The sequence below is a fragment of the Colossoma macropomum genome, unplaced genomic scaffold, assembly GCF_904425465.1.
Source record: "Colossoma macropomum unplaced genomic scaffold, Colossoma_macropomum, whole genome shotgun sequence".
Lineage (NCBI taxonomy): Eukaryota > Metazoa > Chordata > Actinopteri > Characiformes > Serrasalmidae > Colossoma > Colossoma macropomum.
This window is the reverse complement of record NW_023494790.1, coordinates 27435664-27456524: the sequence shown is the minus strand read 5'-3', so window position 1 is coordinate 27456524 and position 20861 is coordinate 27435664. Positions and strand designations below refer to the sequence as shown.

Below are 20861 nucleotides of genomic sequence, written 5' to 3'. Positions count from 1 at the left end.
GGGCTCATTACTATCAGCTGACGGACTTTGAGCCTGCCTGCGAGTATCCTGCCTGTGAGGATAATGTTGAGAATGAAATGTTGGGCTGCAGAGTGGAGGAGGGTTAGGATTTAGGGCTCATGTTTGTGGTTAGTTTGATTCAGGGCTTACTGCACTTTTATGCACAATGAAAATAGACTATAAAACAAGTAACCAATAACATCGGATTTAAATGGGCCAACAGAGCTGTGCTAGCAGAGAATAATTCAAGGGGATACGTATTTACCTAATGGTTGCTTTCCAGCCTTGAGTGAAACACTGCGTCTTTGTGTGCAGTCAGTGCGGCAACTGAACTGTGGTCTCTCTCTCGCTCTCTCTCTCTCTCTCTCTCTCTCACTCTCTCTCTCTCTCTCTCTCTCTCTCTCTCTCTCTCTCTCTCTCTCTCTCTCACATACACACACATACACACCCCTCACCACTGCACATTCCTCTCTGTGTTTCCTTTGCCATAGCTGAGCAACTGAATGTCTGAATAGTCCCACTCAGGTATTTTTGTGACATATGCTCCTGTTGTAGGACTTACAGAATATACAGAATAGAATTAGTAATTAATAAAGGTGGTAATAAATAGATTACTAATAAATAAAGGTGGATGTGTTCATGCAAACTGGGGACTGGGGCCTCACTCAGACAGAGAAATTCATCAGCCTGTTGATCGACTAAACTTGCAGGACAGAAGGTAAGCAGAAGTCAAGTTAATTTGTTGATTTCACGGATTGTGACCCACACTTACAAATATGTAAAGTAAATGTAAAGATATTTTAAACAGTGAAGTGTCCTTGTTTCAGGTAAATTACTTAAAACACTAAAAAAGCCTGTCTAAATCTATAAAACATTACTAAACCTATCTACACTGTCAGATCTACTTTAAAAATTACTTCATGTGGTAACAAGCAAATGAACTAGTTTTATTCAACTCAAAAAATTACTTTGAAAGAATCATTAATTCAAAGTATTGATTTAGGTTGAATAAAACTAGTTAATTTACTTGTTACCACATAAAGTAATTTTTTAAGTAGATCTGACGAGACACTTTTGACAGCGTACAGTATTTACAGTGTCAGTGCTTCAAAAATTGTATAATTTTTATATTAATGTGAGAAATATTCTTTTTCATGAGTCATCCATTCTCCATTACAGGTTATGGATGAAAATGTACATTTTACTTGTGTGCCACAACATTCACTCACTGAACACATTTACTCCTATCAAATTACAGGCTGAAGATTAATTCTCACTCTCACTCATTATCTGAGGCCGCTTATCCTCCCGAGTTGCGGGGGTGCTGGGGCCTATTGAAAATAAATTGATCATTAAAAAAAAAAAAATGAAGTCATTAGAATGTCCTTAATGTCCGCATGTTATTACCACATTTTGTGTATTTGCTATTTCTATCCTACAAACTCAACCCTACCACTCTTTGCCATTGTCGGCCAAAATACATGTTGACACATTTCAGTGGTTAAATTCATCTTTTCTTATGTTTGGTTTTGAGTTAAATTTTTATGAGACAATGGTCAAAAGCACCCCAATCATCCATTTCGCAAAGTTAAGTTTGTGTTAGTGACTTAACTGTCCATTATTCGTATAGTGCGTGCTTAAAAACTTTAAATGTTATATTTTTGGAACAGGCATTAATGTTTTAATGGGATTTTGTCAGACATTCCTGCTCTAATCCCATCCAGTCTGAAACTGCTGGACGTACAATAAGATTTTCCTTTTGTTTTTCCACCACTGGAATGTGGGTTTTGCAGCAGCATAAGTAAACTGAATTTAGGCTACAGAGGATTAAACAACTTTTCTATAGCTATAGCCGAGATCACAGTACAAAACCCGTTAGAAACAAAAATCAAGTATATGTCAAAGAATGAGAATAAGCTTCATGCTTTCTGTGTTGTACATACAGGTCAAGATGTGCAGACGGCTTTTGTGGCCATTTACATTACTGCTTCTCCTCCGCATCCATGAAGTGAAGTCAGGGAAGTGCACCAAATTCTGCATATGTGACAGTATCCAGCTTACAGTGGCTTGTGTTAACAAGAACCTAACTGAGATTCCACCTACCATTGATGAGGTACATTCATTCTGTCTCAATTGTAAACTTAAAATATCATCAAACTGTAAGTTGAATAGGCCTCAAGAAATGATTAACCTATATACAGCGCTAAAGCTATTACTGTGTCACTCTATCCAGATCACAGTGAAGCTGGACCTGAGAGGTAATAACCTGCAGGAGCTTCCCACAGGCGCCTTCACACATACACCTTACCTCACTCACTTGTCCCTCCAACGCAGTAAAATCCATAAAGTGCGAGAAGGAGCCTTCCGCAGTCTTGGCCGCTTGGTCTTCCTCAACTTGGCCTACAACAACATTGAGATCCTCTATCAGGTGAAGCCTTATTTATATACAAGGCCTAATTCATTCATGTGTAGGCTGTATTTCTTTAGCACTATTAGGTTCTGTGCATATTCAGTGTAATTATGAAGCTCAGTTCTACACTTCATCTGGATCACAGGAGTCATTTGACGGGCTGTCCTCCCTGAAGCAGCTGCTCCTTGACCACAACAGAATAGAGGAAATCCAGCCCGGCGCTTTCTCACAGTTGGGCTTTCTTAACCTCCTCTCTCTCACCCACAATCAACTGGTATACATACCAAACATGGCTTTTCAGGGACTGCAGAACATCAAGTGGTTGCGGCTCAGTCACAACGCTCTCAATTACCTTGACATTGAGGCTTTTGCTGGCCTCTTCACTCTCACCCGTATCAGCCTTGATAACAACGAGCTGCAGTTTTTTCCCACTGAAACCATGACCAGGTAAGATCTGACCTGTTACACTTAGAGTTGCCAGTGTAATATCAGTTCAATGGCAGTCATATGGTTGTTCCATTGATGGAGTGGAGAGTGGATCACAACAAGCAGCAACAGGCGATCAACAGTCAGTAATTGTATACCCACAAAGTGTACTTTCTTCTATGGTAGATATACCTGATAAACTGGTCAATGAGTGCAGGTACAAGGCACTTTTGTGTATGTGCTGTCACCTTTGAAGGATGCCCTTGTAAACACTGCAAAATGCTGAGCAAAAATTGGCTGGAATATACAGTGCAGTGCAAAAGTCAGAGAGCATCCTACATTGTTTTTTAATTTACAGTCAAAAGTACAAGTTATTTATTTTTCAGCCAGAAGTGTAGTCAAGGGGTGGCCAGGAGTGGCCAGTGCCACCCTAGAATGAAGCATGGCCATCAGAGGGCCACCCCAGTTAAAGAAAATGAGACAGTCAGCCATCATCAGTAAAGCACCAACTATGCTTACAGTAAAAATCTGCTACAGGGTATTTACCAATCAGTTATAGGATTTTGGTGAGGCTGTATTTAATAATTGCTGAGATGGGTTAATTGGCTGACCAAACAGGTGGGTGAATGCGCACTGGGTCCTTTCAGCCATGCAGCTTTGAGCTACATTATAAAGTAGGCAATTTATTGGTACAATAACTATAAAAAATGAGTTAGCTATAATTGTTTATCATGCTAACTGATTTCGTTTAACAGTTGTATACATGTATGTGTTTTAGGTTAACTTATACAGTGCTGTCTGGCTAGCTTTCTAATCATTAGACTAAATGAACTCCTAAATGAATAACATCTATGGTGTGTCTATATGAAATGTTTTGCACTGAAAAAATATTCAATTTACTTGATTTAAATACATAATTTCCTCATGAATTACTAAAATATGTTACATCACCACAGTTTTATCTCTTAGTTTACTTTGAGCAATAATTGTACAGACATTCATGTGGAAATATGAACAGATTTAGTTTGTACAAAGAAAAAACAAAGCATCACTTTTTGTGTAATTTTAGTACAGTAACAAGATTTTATTTATTTTTTCTATTGTGGCAGTGTGCCACCACAATAATATCTGTGAGTCTTACCTGGCCATGCCATTCTAAAAGTTCTAGCTAGGCCCCTGTTTTCAGCACCAGGAAAAAAGTGAGAAACATATTTTAACACAACATTACACAAAAGCCTCAATATTTAAATATAATGTCAGAATATTCAGTATTTAAGTGTCCTGACTTTGCCTTTATGACAGCTTCCATTCCTTTCAGGAGGCCCATAACACTGAGTTGTCTTCTCACAGTGGAGAAACACCTGTGGTTTTTGTCGGAAATGAAGCAAGAGTGGAACTTGATCTCTTAAAGGACTGTTTATCTGGTCTTGTATGATTGTTAGGAGTCCTATTTTCTCTACATCTTTTAATCATATTTTTTCTTCCACTTTAGTTTTGGAAACTCCTGTTTTTTATTTTTTATTTTTTAACTACCTCATACAAGTGGAATATCTTCTATTTATATATGTTTTACATATCCTGAAACTAACTTGTACTTAATGTTTTTGCTGGAATGTTAATAAATGAAGTGTGGTTTCTAACTTTTGCAGAGTACTGTACATCTAATATATCAATCCACAGCTAAGGCTGTGAAGATATGCTTTCAAAAAGAGACTGAAAACTAATGAGACCTCATCATTTTTTATTTTTCATTCTATTTTCCTCCCCATGTCTTAGGCTTCCTGAGGTGACTCGCCTAGACATGAGTTACAATCCCATGACCTATCTTGGAGAGGAGGCAGCATCTATGGCCAAGCTCACACACCTGTTTCTGGATCACAACTCTCTGCAGGATTTCTCCAACATGGCTGTTTTGCTTTCTCCCCATCTCACCCACCTGGACCTCAGTCACAATCAGTTGCGTGTCCTGCAGCCTCTTGCTCCTGGCTCACCCAAACTTACTCGCCTCAATCTGGCAGGCAACCCCATCTACTGCAGCTGTTACCTGCGTCCACTGCGAGAGTGGGCAATGCGGGAGCGTGTGCGTCTTATAGGAGCTTGCGGAGGTCCATCACACCTGTCCGAGGAGAGCCTGGAAGCAGTGCAACCTGCAGAGCTCCGCTGTGAGAGCCAAGAGGCCATGCTGAAAGCTGAGCTGGAGGAACAGCGCAGACTCCCAGTGCCACCCACAACCCCACCTCCTGACAAGTGTCCAACTAATTGTGTCTGTGAGGTGAGTATAAATCAGAATCTCTTTACTGACAAAGTACATAAGGAATTTTACTTAGTGAAATTTGTGCATAAGGGTTCAAATAATACAAATAAATGCAATACACAGCCACAGAGGGTATCACAAAATATTTGTATCCACTTATGACTAATATACACAAAATCAAATGGACAGGGTATTTGCAACAAGATGAATCAGGTGGGATGTGATTTTACAAGCAGGGCATTACAAATGTGCCAAGCAGGATGTGCAAAATATACAAAATTTGTGGCCAAGAAAAACCTGGAAAGATTAATTCATTTACAGTGAAGTGTCAAAATCTAACACTTAACAAACTGTTTGAAAGGAAATTAAATTGAGAGTGATTGAGAACACTATTTGTTCATTTTTTTTCTTCTGCACCAGTCAGCACAGACTCATTCAAACAGTTTGAGCAGCAGCAGATCAACAGTGGAAGAAAAAAAGTCGGCCATATGGAACTTTTTCGTGGTTTTACGAGGGACGTTAGACAAGCAATATAAAATCACTGTTTATGCTAAGTATTAAGAGAGGGTATGACGCTCAAGAACGTCTTCACTGCAGGTTTCATAACACTTAAAGGCACAATATCCTGCTTGATATACACAATACAGCAAAACAACAGAAGCAGTAGGAAAAGTCCCTGCAAGCACACCAACACAATTTATTTGCAGCTCAGTTTTGTTCCAGTTTTGATTATACCAAAATTATTTTTTGATTAATTCACACTGTTCCTTGCTCTTAGTGATTGAAAGTTTTCTTCATGTAATCCTTCCAATATATGCTTCATAAAAGTCACATAAATCAAATGATTTTTTTTTTTTTATTCTTTTATTTATGTATTTTTTGGCTGCTCCACACAGTCCCCCAAGCAGGACTGCTGTGTCATGAACTCATGCTTTAGGGGACCCTCTTAAAAACCCTATAAACTCTGAAGTGAGTTGTTGCAAGCCTCCTAAATGCAAATGTGTTAAAACTGTATTGAATGTAGTTTTTGCCTAACTCTGGAACACAGGCACTGTTTTTCACTTCAGCAGTATTTTTTTCAGTTAAAGTGGAACAATGCTTTAAACTTATGTGAAAACTGTACATACACATATTGTCAAATACGTGTGGCCATACATTTGCTAAACCCACCATACAAGAAGATTAAAATATATTAAGAAATATTTTCTATAAATACATCTGACAAATCTCAATAACTAAATCTCATTGTTTAAACTATACAGTGAGTAGTTAAGTGATTTTCAGTTAATGACATGTATGCAATGTCATACAAGAGTTCAGTACCACACCAAAATTAAGCTGATTGATTCTTATTCCGCTTACATATATTCTTCTAAAAAATGTAAAAAATAACTGTGCTCTATATACTACCTTTTCTTAATATAACATGAACTGAATATAAATAATTAATTTTGGTTTTCTGAAAACATATACCACATATTTTTTACATCCCAGCCCTGATCATGACTGTATACTGAGGCATGAAGGTGCCATTTAATCACTGTTTAATGTAATATTTAAAATTAATGTAATATTTAAAATCTCACATTTTGACCATAGGCTGAGAACCATCACTCATCCTGCGAGAACAGAGGCCACACAAAAATTCCTCGAGGCTTCTCTCCAGACACCCGTTTGCTGGACTTGCGTGGCAACCACTTCCACTACATCCCTACGAACAGTTTCCCAGGTGTGCCGGAGGTTGTTTCCCTTCACCTGCAGCGCTGCAAGATCCATGAGGTGGAAGATGGTGCCTTCAGTGGTATGAAGGGCCTGGTCTACCTTTACCTGTCGGAGAATGACCTCACCTCACTAAGTCCAAATGCCTTCAAGGGACTCCCCCAGCTCACGTACCTTCATTTAGAGAATAACCGCTTTACCCAGTTTCCCAAAGGCGCTTTCAAGTTGCTTCCTGGCTTACTGGCTCTCCATTTGGAAAACAACTCCATCACTAAGCTTGAAACAAGGATCCTAGTGGGTGCTGAGAAACTGAGGGGTCTCTTTCTCACCTCCAACGCTATTACCAACATCGCTCCCAGGGCCTTTGACCCAGCACCCGACCTTGATACACTGCATCTAGGCAGCAACAAACTTAAGGAGGTGCCAACTAATGCCCTCTCTAAGACCAGTAGCTTGGCAGAGCTTCGACTGTCCTACAATTCTATTCGCTGGGTTGGGTCAGAAGCTTTTTTGCCAGTCACAACCTCTCTGAAACATCTTTATCTTGATAACATGGGTTTAGAAAAGGTAAGACTTCATAATGAACACAGTCAATCCATTATAATGCATGCTGTATTATGTGAAATGGTGATAAAATGTATTGCAACATATTTTTAAAACCACTTATTTCCTCTGACTTTTAAAACACACCTTCCTCTACTCAAATCTAGTGTAAATGCATCAGAGTTGCTTATTTGAGAAGGACTGTGTAGAGCAGTTTTTCCTCAGAGACACATCACAGACATTTGCCATTTGGAGTTCCTGTATAATTAAAAGGCTGAGATTAAAACGATTAAAAAAGAGTAATATTTGAGTGGTTTGATGTAAAATGCCTGATGCGATCTTAACTGAGTGAGATTTGTTCACAGTGGTGGTGATAGTAACCAGACACCTGAAGAGTTTAATTCCCTTTAAAAGCTCCCGCACAGAAAGTTGTTACATTAAATAGTTACGAATACTTGCCTGATGACTGAGACATTGTTTTACGACAGTTTTGAGACAAACTTTTGGCACGTTTTAAATCCATTTATGGAAGTGAGATAAGGCAAAATAGTTCCCAAAGGAAACTTTTTTTTCAGATTTACTATACTTTATTGTTATCAACATTATTTATTAATACAAGTACAGTGATAAAGTACAATCACAGAAAAATATTTCCCAACTCTGTTGTTAACACTACATGTAAGCTGCTGCAGAACAGTGTTCACGTTTATACTCTTTTGGCAGATGGTTTTATCCAGTGTTTAACCTCCATGTCTGCAGATGTCCAAAGATTCACTTGCTGGTCTTGGGTCTGGCCTGCGGAGTCTTTACCTGGAGGGAAACCAGCTTGAGGATGTGCCTGACTTCAGTCCACTGACTGGTCTTGAGGCCATTAATCTGGCAGAGAATCCACTCCTGTGTGACTGCCCTCTCCTGCCTCTGCGCAAGTAAGTCTGCTGCGTACTCTTGCAAGCTGGCTTCACATAACATTGGGTTCACTGCTACCTTTTATGTTTTAAATGTGTAAAATTTAGTATAAATGCACTTTTGGAGTCTTAGGATTTTAGAAAATACAGGAAAGGTAATACAGTCATGTCCCACTTTGGATCTGCTGAAACATGTCACAGTGGCTCAATTTGATCTTAGATCACACCCATGATTTGTTTCAAATATTCTCCACTGCAAAAATGCCCTACGATACTCAGTTCTCAGGAAAATGAAAAGAAAAAAAACTGTCCATGGTTTGGTCCAAACAGTGTGTTGCTGTTTTGCTGTGTGAAGTTTTGAGAAAAAAAAAAAGTTTTAAAAAAGAACTAAAAAGGGAACAGGTACAGACAATGCACGTTAGCAATTGTAAACTGCAATATGAGCACTAAATTATAATCCAGCATGAATTTCACTTTTTAAATCTAAGAATCAGTTTTTGCTACATATGTACATCAGCGTTTCACCTAAAGTGTTCCAACTTATCATGTCAGCTTGCAAGGGTGGTGGTCATTTACAATAGTACTGTCATCCCTGTAGCTTATTTCTTACCGGTGAAACTGAAGGTCTAACAACTTTCTTTGTTGTAACTCTCCCTGGACTCCCCTACTGTGATTTGAGGCATGTGTTTAATACTTTGTTTTGCCTCTCTACAGATGGATAGAGCAGGTGAACCTGAAGGTCAGAGCCACCTGTGCTTACCCACCTGAGCTCAGAGGTCAGAGAGTTAAGGACGTCCATGTCTTCAAGAGCTGTCCAGGAGAAAGGCTTCCTTCCACACCGAGCCCAAAGATCTCAAAAGCCCCGAAAGCCACAAAATCCAAACCTGCACTCATTAGTACCCCAAAGCTGATCAAAGTGGCCAAAGCTAAAGCCAAACCACACAAGAATGTAAAACCCCACCCAGTGCAGAAATCCACTGCCAAGAAACGCAAGTCAGTGTAATCCAGCACCATTTACACCACCAATGCTTTACTAATGTAGAAATGTATCTAGATACAAGTATTTAAAAGTATTTCACTTAGGTCTGCAGGAAATATGCTCCTGTATCTAATAAGACATTCCAATTTGGGTTACAAATTTGATTATACTCAGAACTAGTTCACTGGGTTGAGATAGCAAGATAGGACTAAGTGATCTGGTGATAGTCTTGTTTTATTGTATTTCAGCACTTGATATTTTTCTACAGTATTTCTTTTACCTTCTAAAATAAGGCTGTGTATTTTTCCCTATGCATTGTGTTCACTCTGTTTACTGATTATTGTATATACTGCACTGCACAATTAAACTTGGCTGAAAATAATGACAAAAAAAGGACTGATGGACCTCATTTTAATACTGTACATGGAGATGGAGATAATCAGTAGTCTGTTGGAAAAAGAACAAGTATACAACATTAAACATAACACAAAGCCATATTATGTACCAAGCGTTTCCGTATTTTGTAGTTCAGAATTGTGTCCATCAGCAGACAGAACTGTTCTGATGTAATTTCCTGTGTGCTGGAGTCCTGTGTGTCATGGTGGGCCTTCTTGTTTGAGAGAGGCAAGCGGGGTGAGGGTGCCGTAGATGTCAGGGTCCGCCATGTTATGAGTTATAGGTGTCTCCATCTCAATTTCCTCTACTTTCACTTTTACTGAAATGACTGTGTACAAAAAAAGAGGGTTATTTTAGGATCTACAGACAGAATAACACCAAACTGTGTGATGTGTGATGCACTGATTAGGAATGAGCAAAACGGTAAAGTATTATATCACAATGCTTCAAGACATTTTCAGAATACATATAATGACATTTCTTTTTTCTAAGTTTTGATAAGTTGGAACAGACACTACACACCAGCAGTGGCATATTTAAAACATGCTGTCAAACATGAGTGTATCACTACATCCCATCAAACAGCTTCAAACTCAGCAATAAAGTAAAAGCTTATACAGAAGCACTGAAAAGTATTTTTAATCCAGCTGTTCAGTGTTCTTTAAAGGGGAATTCCAGATTTCTGCATAATTCAGATGTAAAAAGTTAATCAGAGTAGTTTGATATGAAATGCCCCGTTCCAGAAAAACTTGCAGTCAGAATTGTTTACAGTGGTATTGATAGGACCTATATATCTGAAAAGGTTAATGCCTCTGAAAACTACATTACAGAAAGCTATTACATGAGGATGCTGCTTGATGTCTGACTTTTGTTTTACAGTTGTTTTGCGATAAGCTTTTAGCTTAAATACTATTGTTTTTTAAAATCCATTAATGATGGAGAGGTACATGCAGGGCCTTGTGAGGCTCCAAACAAAACTCATTTTTCAGATTTACCACCATTTTATCATTATCAACATTACATATAAAAACCCAGAAGCCACAAGACCATATCATCATATTGCCCACCCCTAACACTACTAGGAAAAGAAAAAAGCACATTTATTCCAGAAACAAAACAGTGCTGGTACATACTCTCTTCCTCTGGCTCAGTCTTTAGTTGAGTGATTACTGGCATGGTTGGCGTCGTGGTAGGCATGTCTTTGGACACAGATGGCACCTCTTGGGGATGACTAGATGCAGGATGCTCATCTGACTGCACTTGACCACCTTGTTGAGTGGCTTTTGAAGCATCATCACCTGTTTTTTTCCTCCCAGTTCTTCTCCCTGAAATGCCAAGAAATGTAAACTGATCAAAAGGGCCAGAGATGGAATAGAAAGAAATTACAAGAATAAGAAGAAAATGTTAAAACATAATACAGATTAAACATTATTAAAATAATGATAACTGTGTCCAACAAAAATGTAGAGGAAAATCAATATAGCTAAGAGAAGCAATCAGTAACAAGAAATAAAACATACTCTTTTTCCCCATCCATTTTTTGCTTGGGTTTGGACGCTCCTTCGGTTCTGAGAAAAAGAAAAAAAAAAGTTTGCTGATAAAACACATAATACACTGAAAAAGTGCTGACTCATAGATGAAGAAAGGACTAATTAATAGAAGCAAGATGACTATTAATCAGCTGATACTCAAAGTATTTTTAAAAATCTCCAAGACACTGACTACCGAAATATTTCTAAGATGCTTGTTTAAACTTTCTGTTTACTTTGGGAACATGAGAACATGATAGGACAGTGATCGCCATGACACTTTCAACACTTTCTCTGTACCTGGGCCAATGGGAGGCTGAAGCTGATAACCGGTGAGCTCACACCAGCCCACAGGGTAGATATCAGGGGACTCGCAGTCGACCCACTGGTCAAATTCTGACTCCCAGCCATCGAAGTGCAGCAAGAGTAGCCGGCCCACGCAGCGCTGCACAGTGGCTACACAAACCAGCCGAGGCTCCATCAGGTCCACTGCCTCCAGCTTCATGCCTGGGGCAAAGCCGTGGCCCACAGGATCCTGGAGGGCATGAGACAAGTGTTAGCTACCAAACTGTGTACACTCAGATTTAAGCAATTAAATCTGAAACTGTGAGTAAAGAAAAGTGGAGATAACATAAAACTTTACAGTGTTGAATAATCTGCGTGGAGCAGCCACAGATCTAGCTTCTTCCAAATACTTTGGCCATGTGAATGTTGCCTGATCATAGCCTAGTGAAGAAAAAAGCAATTTCACTTTATTATATATGATACATATGGCATATTTGTATAGAAAAGTACAGTTACATGCCAAAATTTTGGAAAATTGGTAAAAGGGAAAACAGGTATACACTTACGTGTGTTTAATGTACAATGTACAATTACTGTAATTGTGCTGATTCTAACAAATAAAAAAATGAAACAAAAAATCTGGCCTGTTTAAAAGTTATGGCACATTTTGTTTTTTTTTCCAAATATGTTGAACTCAGCAAATAAACAGAAATTGTGCACTAAAATTAGCAAAAAAACAACAACACATCTTGTGTTCACTTTTGTAAGCTTTCACTTAGGAAATCAACAAAATATGTAAACTTATATGTATTCAAACTTTGCATTTGACTGTATAGAGTCACATATTCTTGAAGCGGACGTGAAGAAAGAGAATTTAAAAACCCATCACATACCAGGGGGCAGAGTGAGAGGTATGTCATTGTTTTGACAGTACCCTGGAGGTAATATAGCATGTGAGCTGGCATGGTAGCAAAACCAGTCTGAGCCATCACCGATCTCCACACCATCAATACCAACCATGAGGTAGCCATCTAAAAGAACCTGAAAGACCAGAGTAAAGGGAGATCAATGCTCCAACAGGTGCAATCAATGTAAAGGTTAAAGGATGCTCTAATGTCATATAGTCCATGGCTACAACACCAACATGCATGAATGTGCTGTACCTTTCGAACAGATGCTACACAGATGTTCCCTAGGTTCAGCGGATCAATTGCCTCCAACTTCATTCCCTCTTCAAAAAAACCTCCCTCCATATAAACAGTTCTTAACTATGAAAAATGGTGGTAAAATATGGTTCAGTAATTAAGAACTATTAAAACATCAAACAGATAAGTCAAAAAAGGCGCTACCAAGGGGACAGTCACTGACCTTCTTGAACTGTCTTGGCACACTGTCACAGAATACCTTGCGGAATGTTGGATGACTGCTCATGTCAACAGATTTATCTGTGAGGAGAGATTGCATGCATCTATATAAGGCAGAAAGATGAAAGTTTTCTTATCGAAACTGCACTTTGAAAGACTCCAAGTTTCAAACGGCAAGAGCCACAAATTTGATTACAGCCTACATTACCAACAATGCTGTCTTAACAGTTTTTCAGTGTGGAAAATTAATCTAATAACTCGGAGCTTGTGAACTGCCTGTACATGAGTTTGATCGACCAGTTATCTGGCAGTCTGGCGTGCTATGTTCAGTTCTCAAGCTTTGAGCCACAAAAAAGTGGACACAATGGGCTTCATGGCCAAAAAAAAACCCTGGACATCTATAATCACAATTTAAACTGCAACTGCAATATTGGTCAGGAAAATCATAATTAGATTATTTGCCCAAATTGTTCAGTCCTACCTCTATTTTTTGGATGTTTGTGTTTGTACTGTGTTTCTCTAACTATAATGACCAAAACCTTTAACCGTAGAGCTGTTTAGTATCATGTATTATAATCAGTCCAAATGAATGAGTCAAATTACAACAGTACATTTGGACTTGAAATAAGTAAATAAATGTCTGAGTGTGTTGCAAATTTGTTGTGCAAACTGTATATAATAGGAAGACAAATTAAATAAATTGTTCTGTGCTAGCCAAAGAACAAATAAAAAAAAAAACACACCATAAAATTGCCATCAAGTCTACTTACATTTATTACATATTTATACTTAAAATTTATAAGCAAAATGCCACTCAACCCATTGTCCCTTCTTACCTGTTTCCTTAATCAGATGGCCCACTCTTACTGACCAGTTTATGGGGTGTATAAGGGGGCTCCACATGTGACACCAGAAGTCTGAGAGCACCTCGCCAGTGGGTCCCAGTCCTGCATCTTCATAGATAAGTCTTAAGCGGCCCCCAATGACAGTGTCCACTACTGCTGTACGTGTACGACTAACTAGGGAACGATCCACCACTTCCACACGGACACCCTGTCTGAAAGGGTATTTCATACTTTCTGCCAACTGAGAGAGAGAGAGAGAGAGAGAGAGAGAGAGAGAGAGAGAGAGAGAGAGAGAGAGAGAGAGAAATAGCATATTTTATTGGTTTTATAGTAAGATAATGAATTCTTATTAAATTAATAGGAAATTAACTAACATTCATTTCCTCATTAACTTCACCTTAATAAATGCAGTAATGCAATGGACAGGCAGAGCAGGGAACCAGAACAAAGAAAACTTAATCAAACATAAAATAAGACAAAATCTAAAGTTACCTTGACATGAAAATCCACAGGGAGTGTACATGCTCCAACAAGTCTCTTCATCAAATACGATTTCCAATCAGTTATACGGTTGTGGAGCGCTGAGGAAAAAACGAACCTAACTTCAGGAGTAGCACACACAGCATCTTGTCTTTTCTATTTGCAGAGTCTTAAGTAACAGAGGATCTATAATGAGCAGTTTTCCAACTCACCCTGGGGAGGAACAAGTAGCTTGCTGTTTACTGCACACCAGCCAATGGGATGGACTTCAGCATTGCCCAGGTTACACCAAAAATCATGGCTATCATCGTCTTCAAAACCCTCATACCGTAACAGGACTTTGTAGCCTGTGAGAAAAAGAGACAAAAGAATAAAAAAAATTAAAACTCTTCAGATCATAACACATTTCTTAGTTAAAATAAGGATTTAAACATCAGCATTTTTATGTTAACAATAAATAAATAAAAATAAATAAATAAATCACACTTTACTGTAAGAAAACTCAAAGAAAAGTCAGTGTAAAATCACTAATTATTCTTAAAGGCCCAACACAGTATTTTTACTTTTTGCTCAACATTCTAGTGTACCAGGAAGTCAGAGATTATCTTCATACTTGGGCTTCAGCATGACATTGTGCTGGTGGAGTGCCTAACAGGACCTCTAATGTTTTAAAGTATTGCTACACTGCCCCCTATTCACCACTGTGGAATTACACTTTATTTCATGTAATCTTTGATGTCATACACAAGTACATGTAGCTAGTACAAGACTGCTCCCATTTTCAAATGTTCAGTTTTGGGATGCAAGAGGGAATATAGTCAGTCTCTACATTCAACTCTAAATAATGAGACCCAAGCATAATGAATCAAATTTTGTTATGGGATTGAAGTTACATGCAGTACAAGAGCATTTTACAGTGGGCTCAGTACAGCTCTGGATTTATATCCTTTATGGCAGAAAAAAACGTAGAGATAAAAGAAAAAGGAAAATGGATATGTTTATTTTTCATTCATATAAAAAAACTGTGCTGAATCTTTAAGTCAAATTTGAGTTTTTTCTTGATTAGGCTGCATGTCTTTGTTATCTGATCATGCACAAAAGCTCTATTCTTATAAAAGTATGTAACCTGTTTAATAGTGCATCCCTTTAGATTACTTCCCTTTTCAATCTATCATATAACCAATCCCAACAAATCCTGTACCTGCAAGCCGAATGATGGTGGCGATCCAGTAAACCTTGGTCATCAGAGCAGAGTGAGCATTCAGTACCTCCACTAGCAACCCCACCTCAATGTCCTCCCACTGAGCACAGAGTGGTGCCTGCGTGGCCAGTATTTAACACTCATATGAGAAGGGTTTGTTCATAATTAGCAAAGTGCCATACTGCTACATTGATATTAGACTGCAAGGCTATGCAATAACTGACTGAATTACTGAATTACTGCAGCTTCTTTTTTTAAAATCACAGCAAACTCACATGTCTGAAGCAGGATACTGAGGCAGCGAAGTAGCCATGTTTCTTAAGATAACTGCCCCAATCAAAGCCAGAGGATGCTGGTAAAAGGGAAGTAAAATACAAATGTTTCTGACAATGAAAGTACAACAGAGGGACATGTTCAGCTGAGCTGGATGAGAGAGGAGAAAAGCAGAACTAACAGGGCTAACGAGTGTAAAAATACACAGAATTATACTTCAATGAAAGGTCTTAATTAAAAGAACAGAGTAAAGAATATACTTGAGTGCAAGTAAAAAGTATTAAGATTTAAAGAGAATAAACCATATAAACATAAAATAAATCTTTTAATAAATAAAATGTCTTTGTTTGGTTGATGTGAGGTGCAGCAATATTGGTCCTTGCACAAAAAAACAAATTAGCATAGTTGTGAGAAGTTTCATAACTCACCAATCAGTTTTACAATGATGTGATTTTGACTAGATGTTTAAAAAAATATGATTTTCAAATGGACAGAATCTCAGATTGGCGCAAGAAATACTGAGTACTCTGAAGGTCTAAATGAAAACGTAAGGAGTAAAAAGTATTCTTTTTATCTTTGGAATGTAATTGAAAAGCACAGGTATATGAGAACTTAATCTCAATGCTAAAGTTTCAAAATAATATTTAAGTATGAGAGTGGGCAATATGGCAATATTTTTCATTATCATGATAAACTGTGTTACATTACAATACGCTTTTCTGCTTTTTTCCTTTCATGGATATACTCAGGACTACAAGAACAGTGACAAACTGCATGTTTCTTTACAAAGAGAGTGTAATTACTCCAGTTTAACTGGATATATTGCATTACAGTATATGAAATGTTGAATAAAAATAATTATTCATAGTCTTTGATAGTATTTCTTTTTATGAATGTGGCACTACTGATGCATTTTGTCTGTTCAAACTTATCAAATCTACTAAATGTTAACATGTACTAAATATAGAAAAACTTTTTTTTTCTATAGAAAAACAAAAATATTGTGATGCATATAATGTATTGTGAAAATGTCTTAAAATATTGTGATGTATAGTGTATATATCTGCCGGATCACCCACCCCTACCAGAATCAGAATCATTTTACTTCGCCAAGTATGTTAAACCTACAAGAAATGTGTCTTGGTGAGTGTATGACGTAACACACTGAACAGACCAGACAAACACAAACTATTAACAAATATTTAACTAAGGAACAAATAAAAATACAATAAATAAATGGAATAAAGAATAAGAAAGAATGAAAATGTGCGAATGTGAGAGGAGCTCAAAGAGACATGTAAATAACTGTATATATGCAGATATGAATGTCTATACAAACGCTACTATAAAATATAAATAACACTCATAACAAACTACATTTACTCAAGTATTTTCCACTGCTGACTGTTTGTACATGAGTCTCACCATCTTGCCCGGAAGTTGTGCTGCCCTGATGATTTCCTGTTCCTTGTGTCTGAGCTGAAACCCCAGTCTGTGATGCATGAACTTTCCGAGCAGGTGGCCTTCCCTAAGCATGCATGAACACACACAAATATATTTCTTTATATTTATAACCATACACATTAAAGGGCCCATATCACAGAATCATTTTTCTCTCTCTTTTACGAAATAAAGGATTTGGAAGTAACACGTAAACATTGTTAAAGTTTCAAAACATACCACCCAGACCATACGGTCAATATTTGAAGATTACGCTGCAAAAACAGTCTGTTTTGAATACGTTGTTTCAATGATGTCACGAAAGCCAACTTATTTACATGTGCCCACTTATTCAGCCTACAGCAATTTAGCTCCCCTCATTATGTTGGAAAATGGTCATGGAAAAATGAATGATTGCTTTTGGTGCATAAAATCGTACAAATATTATAAGTGGACCTCAAAGGAAAAAAATAAAATACAAGAAAAATGCAGTATACGTGCCCTTTAACCTTTTTAAGGCTGTCACCCTTGATTAGTAATTGGAAAATCTACTGATTGTTTTGACAATGTATCAATTAATTATTTTTTTATTTTAGCCAAACAAACCAGGCTTTTAAAGTTTATCTATATTTTAAAGTTTCTCTCTCTCTCTCTCTCTCTCTATATATATATATATATTATATAATATATATATATATATATATATATATATATATTATATATATATATATATATGCTATATTTCTTACTGTAAGACAAACCACTAACAGAATTTAAAATACGCATCATTATGCAAACTTCCAACAATGCACTTCATTTCATAGAGGTGTTAAATTTTTATAGATTTTTTTTAATTAAGTAATAATGAGAAGCCATTTAAAACATTTAAAATGCAAACATTCAAAAAAAGATGGGTCACACAATTAATTCTGAGACAAACCTTTTTGCTCACCTGTAGCCGTGCCAATACTGAGGATTTCTTAGAGTTGGAGGAGAAGGAGCGAGAGCAGGACGCACTGCAGAAGCGCTTGCTCCTGGAGTAGAAGGTGCCTCTAGTGCCAGAAATGCCACACATCTCACAGACTACTGCATACGGAGAGACAGGTTTGGTTGAAGTAAAAGATAGGAAACATGTTTAGCACAGATGAGTAAGTATACCACTATCTAAAGAAGAACATCTGCACTAGCTTTCCTGAGAAATCCACATTTAGAGGATTAAAAATTTAAATAGGAACGCCCGGACTTGTTCTGTTGTCATACCGTTCATTTATGTAAATCTCAGATGGCCCTTGTGCCAATTAATTTCAGGCTAGCCCTATTTAAAAAACAAAAAAATGCTCACATTAAAGCTGAGATCCTGACTGCTGACTGACTGGGAGTTACATGTGTTTAAAATCCAAAAGAAGGCCAAAACAGCAAGTAGTCATCTACGTTCCCAGAGTAACAGCTTGATCTTCTTTCTCTCTGGTCCCTGTGCATTGTCAATAATACTGTGAGAGAGTGGAAATAAAACCTTTACATTCTTCATTTGTACCTGGTTCATTGCTACGTCCCAACAGGGAGTGTGGGCCAAATGTGGGGCTTGTAACCCCTTCTTCATCAGAATACACTTTGTTTTCTTCCTCCTCTTCTTCATTCTCTTCCTCTGCAGCATCAGGGTCTGCATCCAGAGGAGCCCCTATATACTCTGCCTTAATGCAGGAACAAAGGAGATATAGTCAGGTTGAACATGTGATGCATTCTGAGTCCAGTAATACCATTTGACTGGGTTTCTGTACCAAAACTGGTACACTGGTCAATGTTAACATACTAAAGGAAATTCTTTATTCCTAAAAAGTTTGGAAAATTCAGTTTTCCACAATATAGGCCCTTTAAAAGAGGGTAATATGAAAAGTAATGTAAAAGTATTGTTTTACATGAGGCACTAGACACTCTTCAAAAGGTTTTTTAGTAACACTCAAATAACAATTTGCATGCTTAAATGGTTCAACAGATCGATGGAGAATGTGTTGTATATGGTTCTATATAGAACCTTTTTGAAAATGGTTCCAAATAGAAACATATACAAACACATTTTCCATCTGAAGAAACATTTAGCCATGCAAAGAACCATTTTAGCATGCAAATGGTTCTTTGAGTGTTCACGGCTCTATATAGAAACACTGTCTTCACTAAAGACTCCTTGAACAACCATCTATTTCAGAGTGATGGCTAATGTGGAACTGAGCTGAGAGAGGTTTTACATGTACTCACTGTTTCAGTGTCCTGGGGCTCTGCTGCTGTGCTCATGGTGTTCATGCCTTGTTTCTTTCTCTTTGGGCTGCACAACATGCAGCCTGTCCCATCACAGTTACTGCAGTTGCTGCAAGGCAGCCGGATGAAAATGGTGGGAACAGCTCCTTCCTTCAGCTTGAGGCCCTTGAACCCCATCGTTTTGGCCAATGCAGTGGATCTAGGCTCAAAGCAGTCTTTGCTAAAGTGTTCAGAGCACAAGAAAGAAAGGCCTTTGGCAAACCATTTGCGTCTAGTCTTCTGTACCTGCTTTTCCCATTTGCGAAAGTCAGCGGGGTCCTTGGGAAATCTGAACATGGTAACATTGTCCTTGTGGGTCTTCCCACATCCGTAAGCCGCACAGCAGTTGGGCATTCTCTCCTCCTCAGTTTCCCAGTTAAGGGTCGGTTAGATGGGAGGTATTGCGTGGTGATACAGTAGGTCCTTTCCAAAACAATTTCTGTTAAACAGCAGGTAGTGTTATTTGTCTTAAAGCAATCAATGCCTCAGTAAACATGTCTGGTTCGAAACTACACTTGAACTTACTTTACTGAAGCCAGCACTGAAAAACTCAGCAGCTATCCTGCAGGTTTCACACACACAGCTCACAAGCTCAAACTTACTCAGCTGTTCACATCAAGGAAGGCCTCCCAGGTAATATTAAGTTGCAGTCAAAGCAGTAAACAGATCCAAAAAACAACTTCAAACTGTAACAGTTCACTCATAATACTGTCCGTGAGAAAACCCATCCACACAATCCCTCCCTCCTCTTCTCTGCTTCCTTGCGGATGATGGACTGAACGCTGAAAGGCGCATTACTGCCATCCAGAGGAGAAAAATACAGAAGCGTGTAGCTCACGTAACCTTTCTTTACATGTCTGCAGCTGCACGTCTGCATTGAAAGAACATTTCTGTACCACGCGGTGATCCTCTCAAAGATTTTACAGAAATTTGTTTTTCTTGAACGTAGACGTTGCTCATGTTGTCTATAAATGCAGACATCTCCACCATGTAGTCCGAATGGTTCCATGGTGTAATGGTTAGCACTCTGGACTCTGAATCCAGCGATCCGAGTTCAAATCTCGGTGGAACCTGCCTGTTTTTCTCTCTGCAACACCCACAGCTGACAGGCTTCAGCATTTCAAATCTGTGCTCCAAAGAGTGAATTTACAGAGCTGGAATTTTAATTAGGTATAAATACAAAACTAATAATGCTGTTCTCTTTAAATCAGCTGGTTTTCTGTTAACACATTCTCACAACAGGCAATTTCTTTGAAGGGTTAAACCTATTCATGTGTGCATGTAATTTGTGAAGCTACACCACGTGTTCAAAATCAGAACTTTACAAATAATAATAATAAAAATCCATTCGGAGGCCTCCCAGATATTTTGGATTCTTGTTTTGTGCCTCAGCATAAATTTCATCCATAATAAATCCCTTACAGATTTTCAGGGGCATGCTAGTCAAATATTGTCCAAAGCAATAATTAAACTGCAGGAGTCACTTTACATGTTAAAGAGACATAGTCTAAATTCTGCAA

The 20861-nt window shown here is 38.0% G+C and overlaps 2 protein-coding genes and 1 non-coding gene across 5 annotated transcripts; 2 read left to right on the top strand and 1 right to left on the bottom strand.

The window, feature by feature from the left end:
• The first annotated feature begins 453 nt into the window (after window positions 1–453).
• Window positions 454–9610, top strand: chadlb (chondroadherin-like b). Its single transcript, XM_036572883.1, has 8 exons — window positions 454–718; window positions 1946–2113; window positions 2234–2428; window positions 2556–2857; window positions 4613–5108; window positions 6690–7376; window positions 8112–8278; window positions 8972–9610. Exons 2-8 carry the CDS (start codon window positions 1952–1954, stop codon window positions 9258–9260), a joined length of 2298 nt encoding a protein of 765 aa, XP_036428776.1. The 5' UTR covers window positions 454–718; window positions 1946–1951; the 3' UTR covers window positions 9261–9610.
• Window positions 9611–9631: 21 nt separating this feature from the next.
• Window positions 9632–20101, bottom strand: l3mbtl2 (L3MBTL histone methyl-lysine binding protein 2). 3 transcript variants are annotated; one of them, XM_036572881.1, is made up of 18 exons: window positions 19867–20101; window positions 19303–19780; window positions 18584–18740; window positions 17990–18135; window positions 17035–17137; window positions 15612–15688; window positions 15337–15454; window positions 14348–14482; window positions 14148–14236; window positions 13647–13896; window positions 12815–12891; window positions 12610–12714; window positions 12340–12487; window positions 11805–11887; window positions 11462–11696; window positions 11153–11200; window positions 10766–10957; window positions 9632–9960 (listed from the first exon to the last, which is right to left on the bottom strand). In XM_036572881.1, the coding sequence occupies exons 2-18, from the start codon at window positions 19693–19695 to the stop codon at window positions 9833–9835; spliced, it is 2484 nt and encodes an 827-aa protein (XP_036428774.1). In that variant the 5' UTR covers window positions 19696–19780; window positions 19867–20101; the 3' UTR covers window positions 9632–9832. The 3 variants fall into 3 exon arrangements, with proteins under 3 accessions (XP_036428774.1, XP_036428773.1, XP_036428775.1); XM_036572880.1 differs by having other exon boundaries at window positions 19944–20101; XM_036572882.1 differs by having other exon boundaries at window positions 18002–18135; window positions 19944–20101.
• A 241-nt stretch (window positions 20102–20342) lies between these two features.
• trnaq-cug lies at window positions 20343–20414 on the top strand. Its single transcript has one exon. It is a non-coding gene; the product is annotated as a tRNA-Gln (tRNA).
• Window positions 20415–20861: the final 447 nt, after the last annotated feature.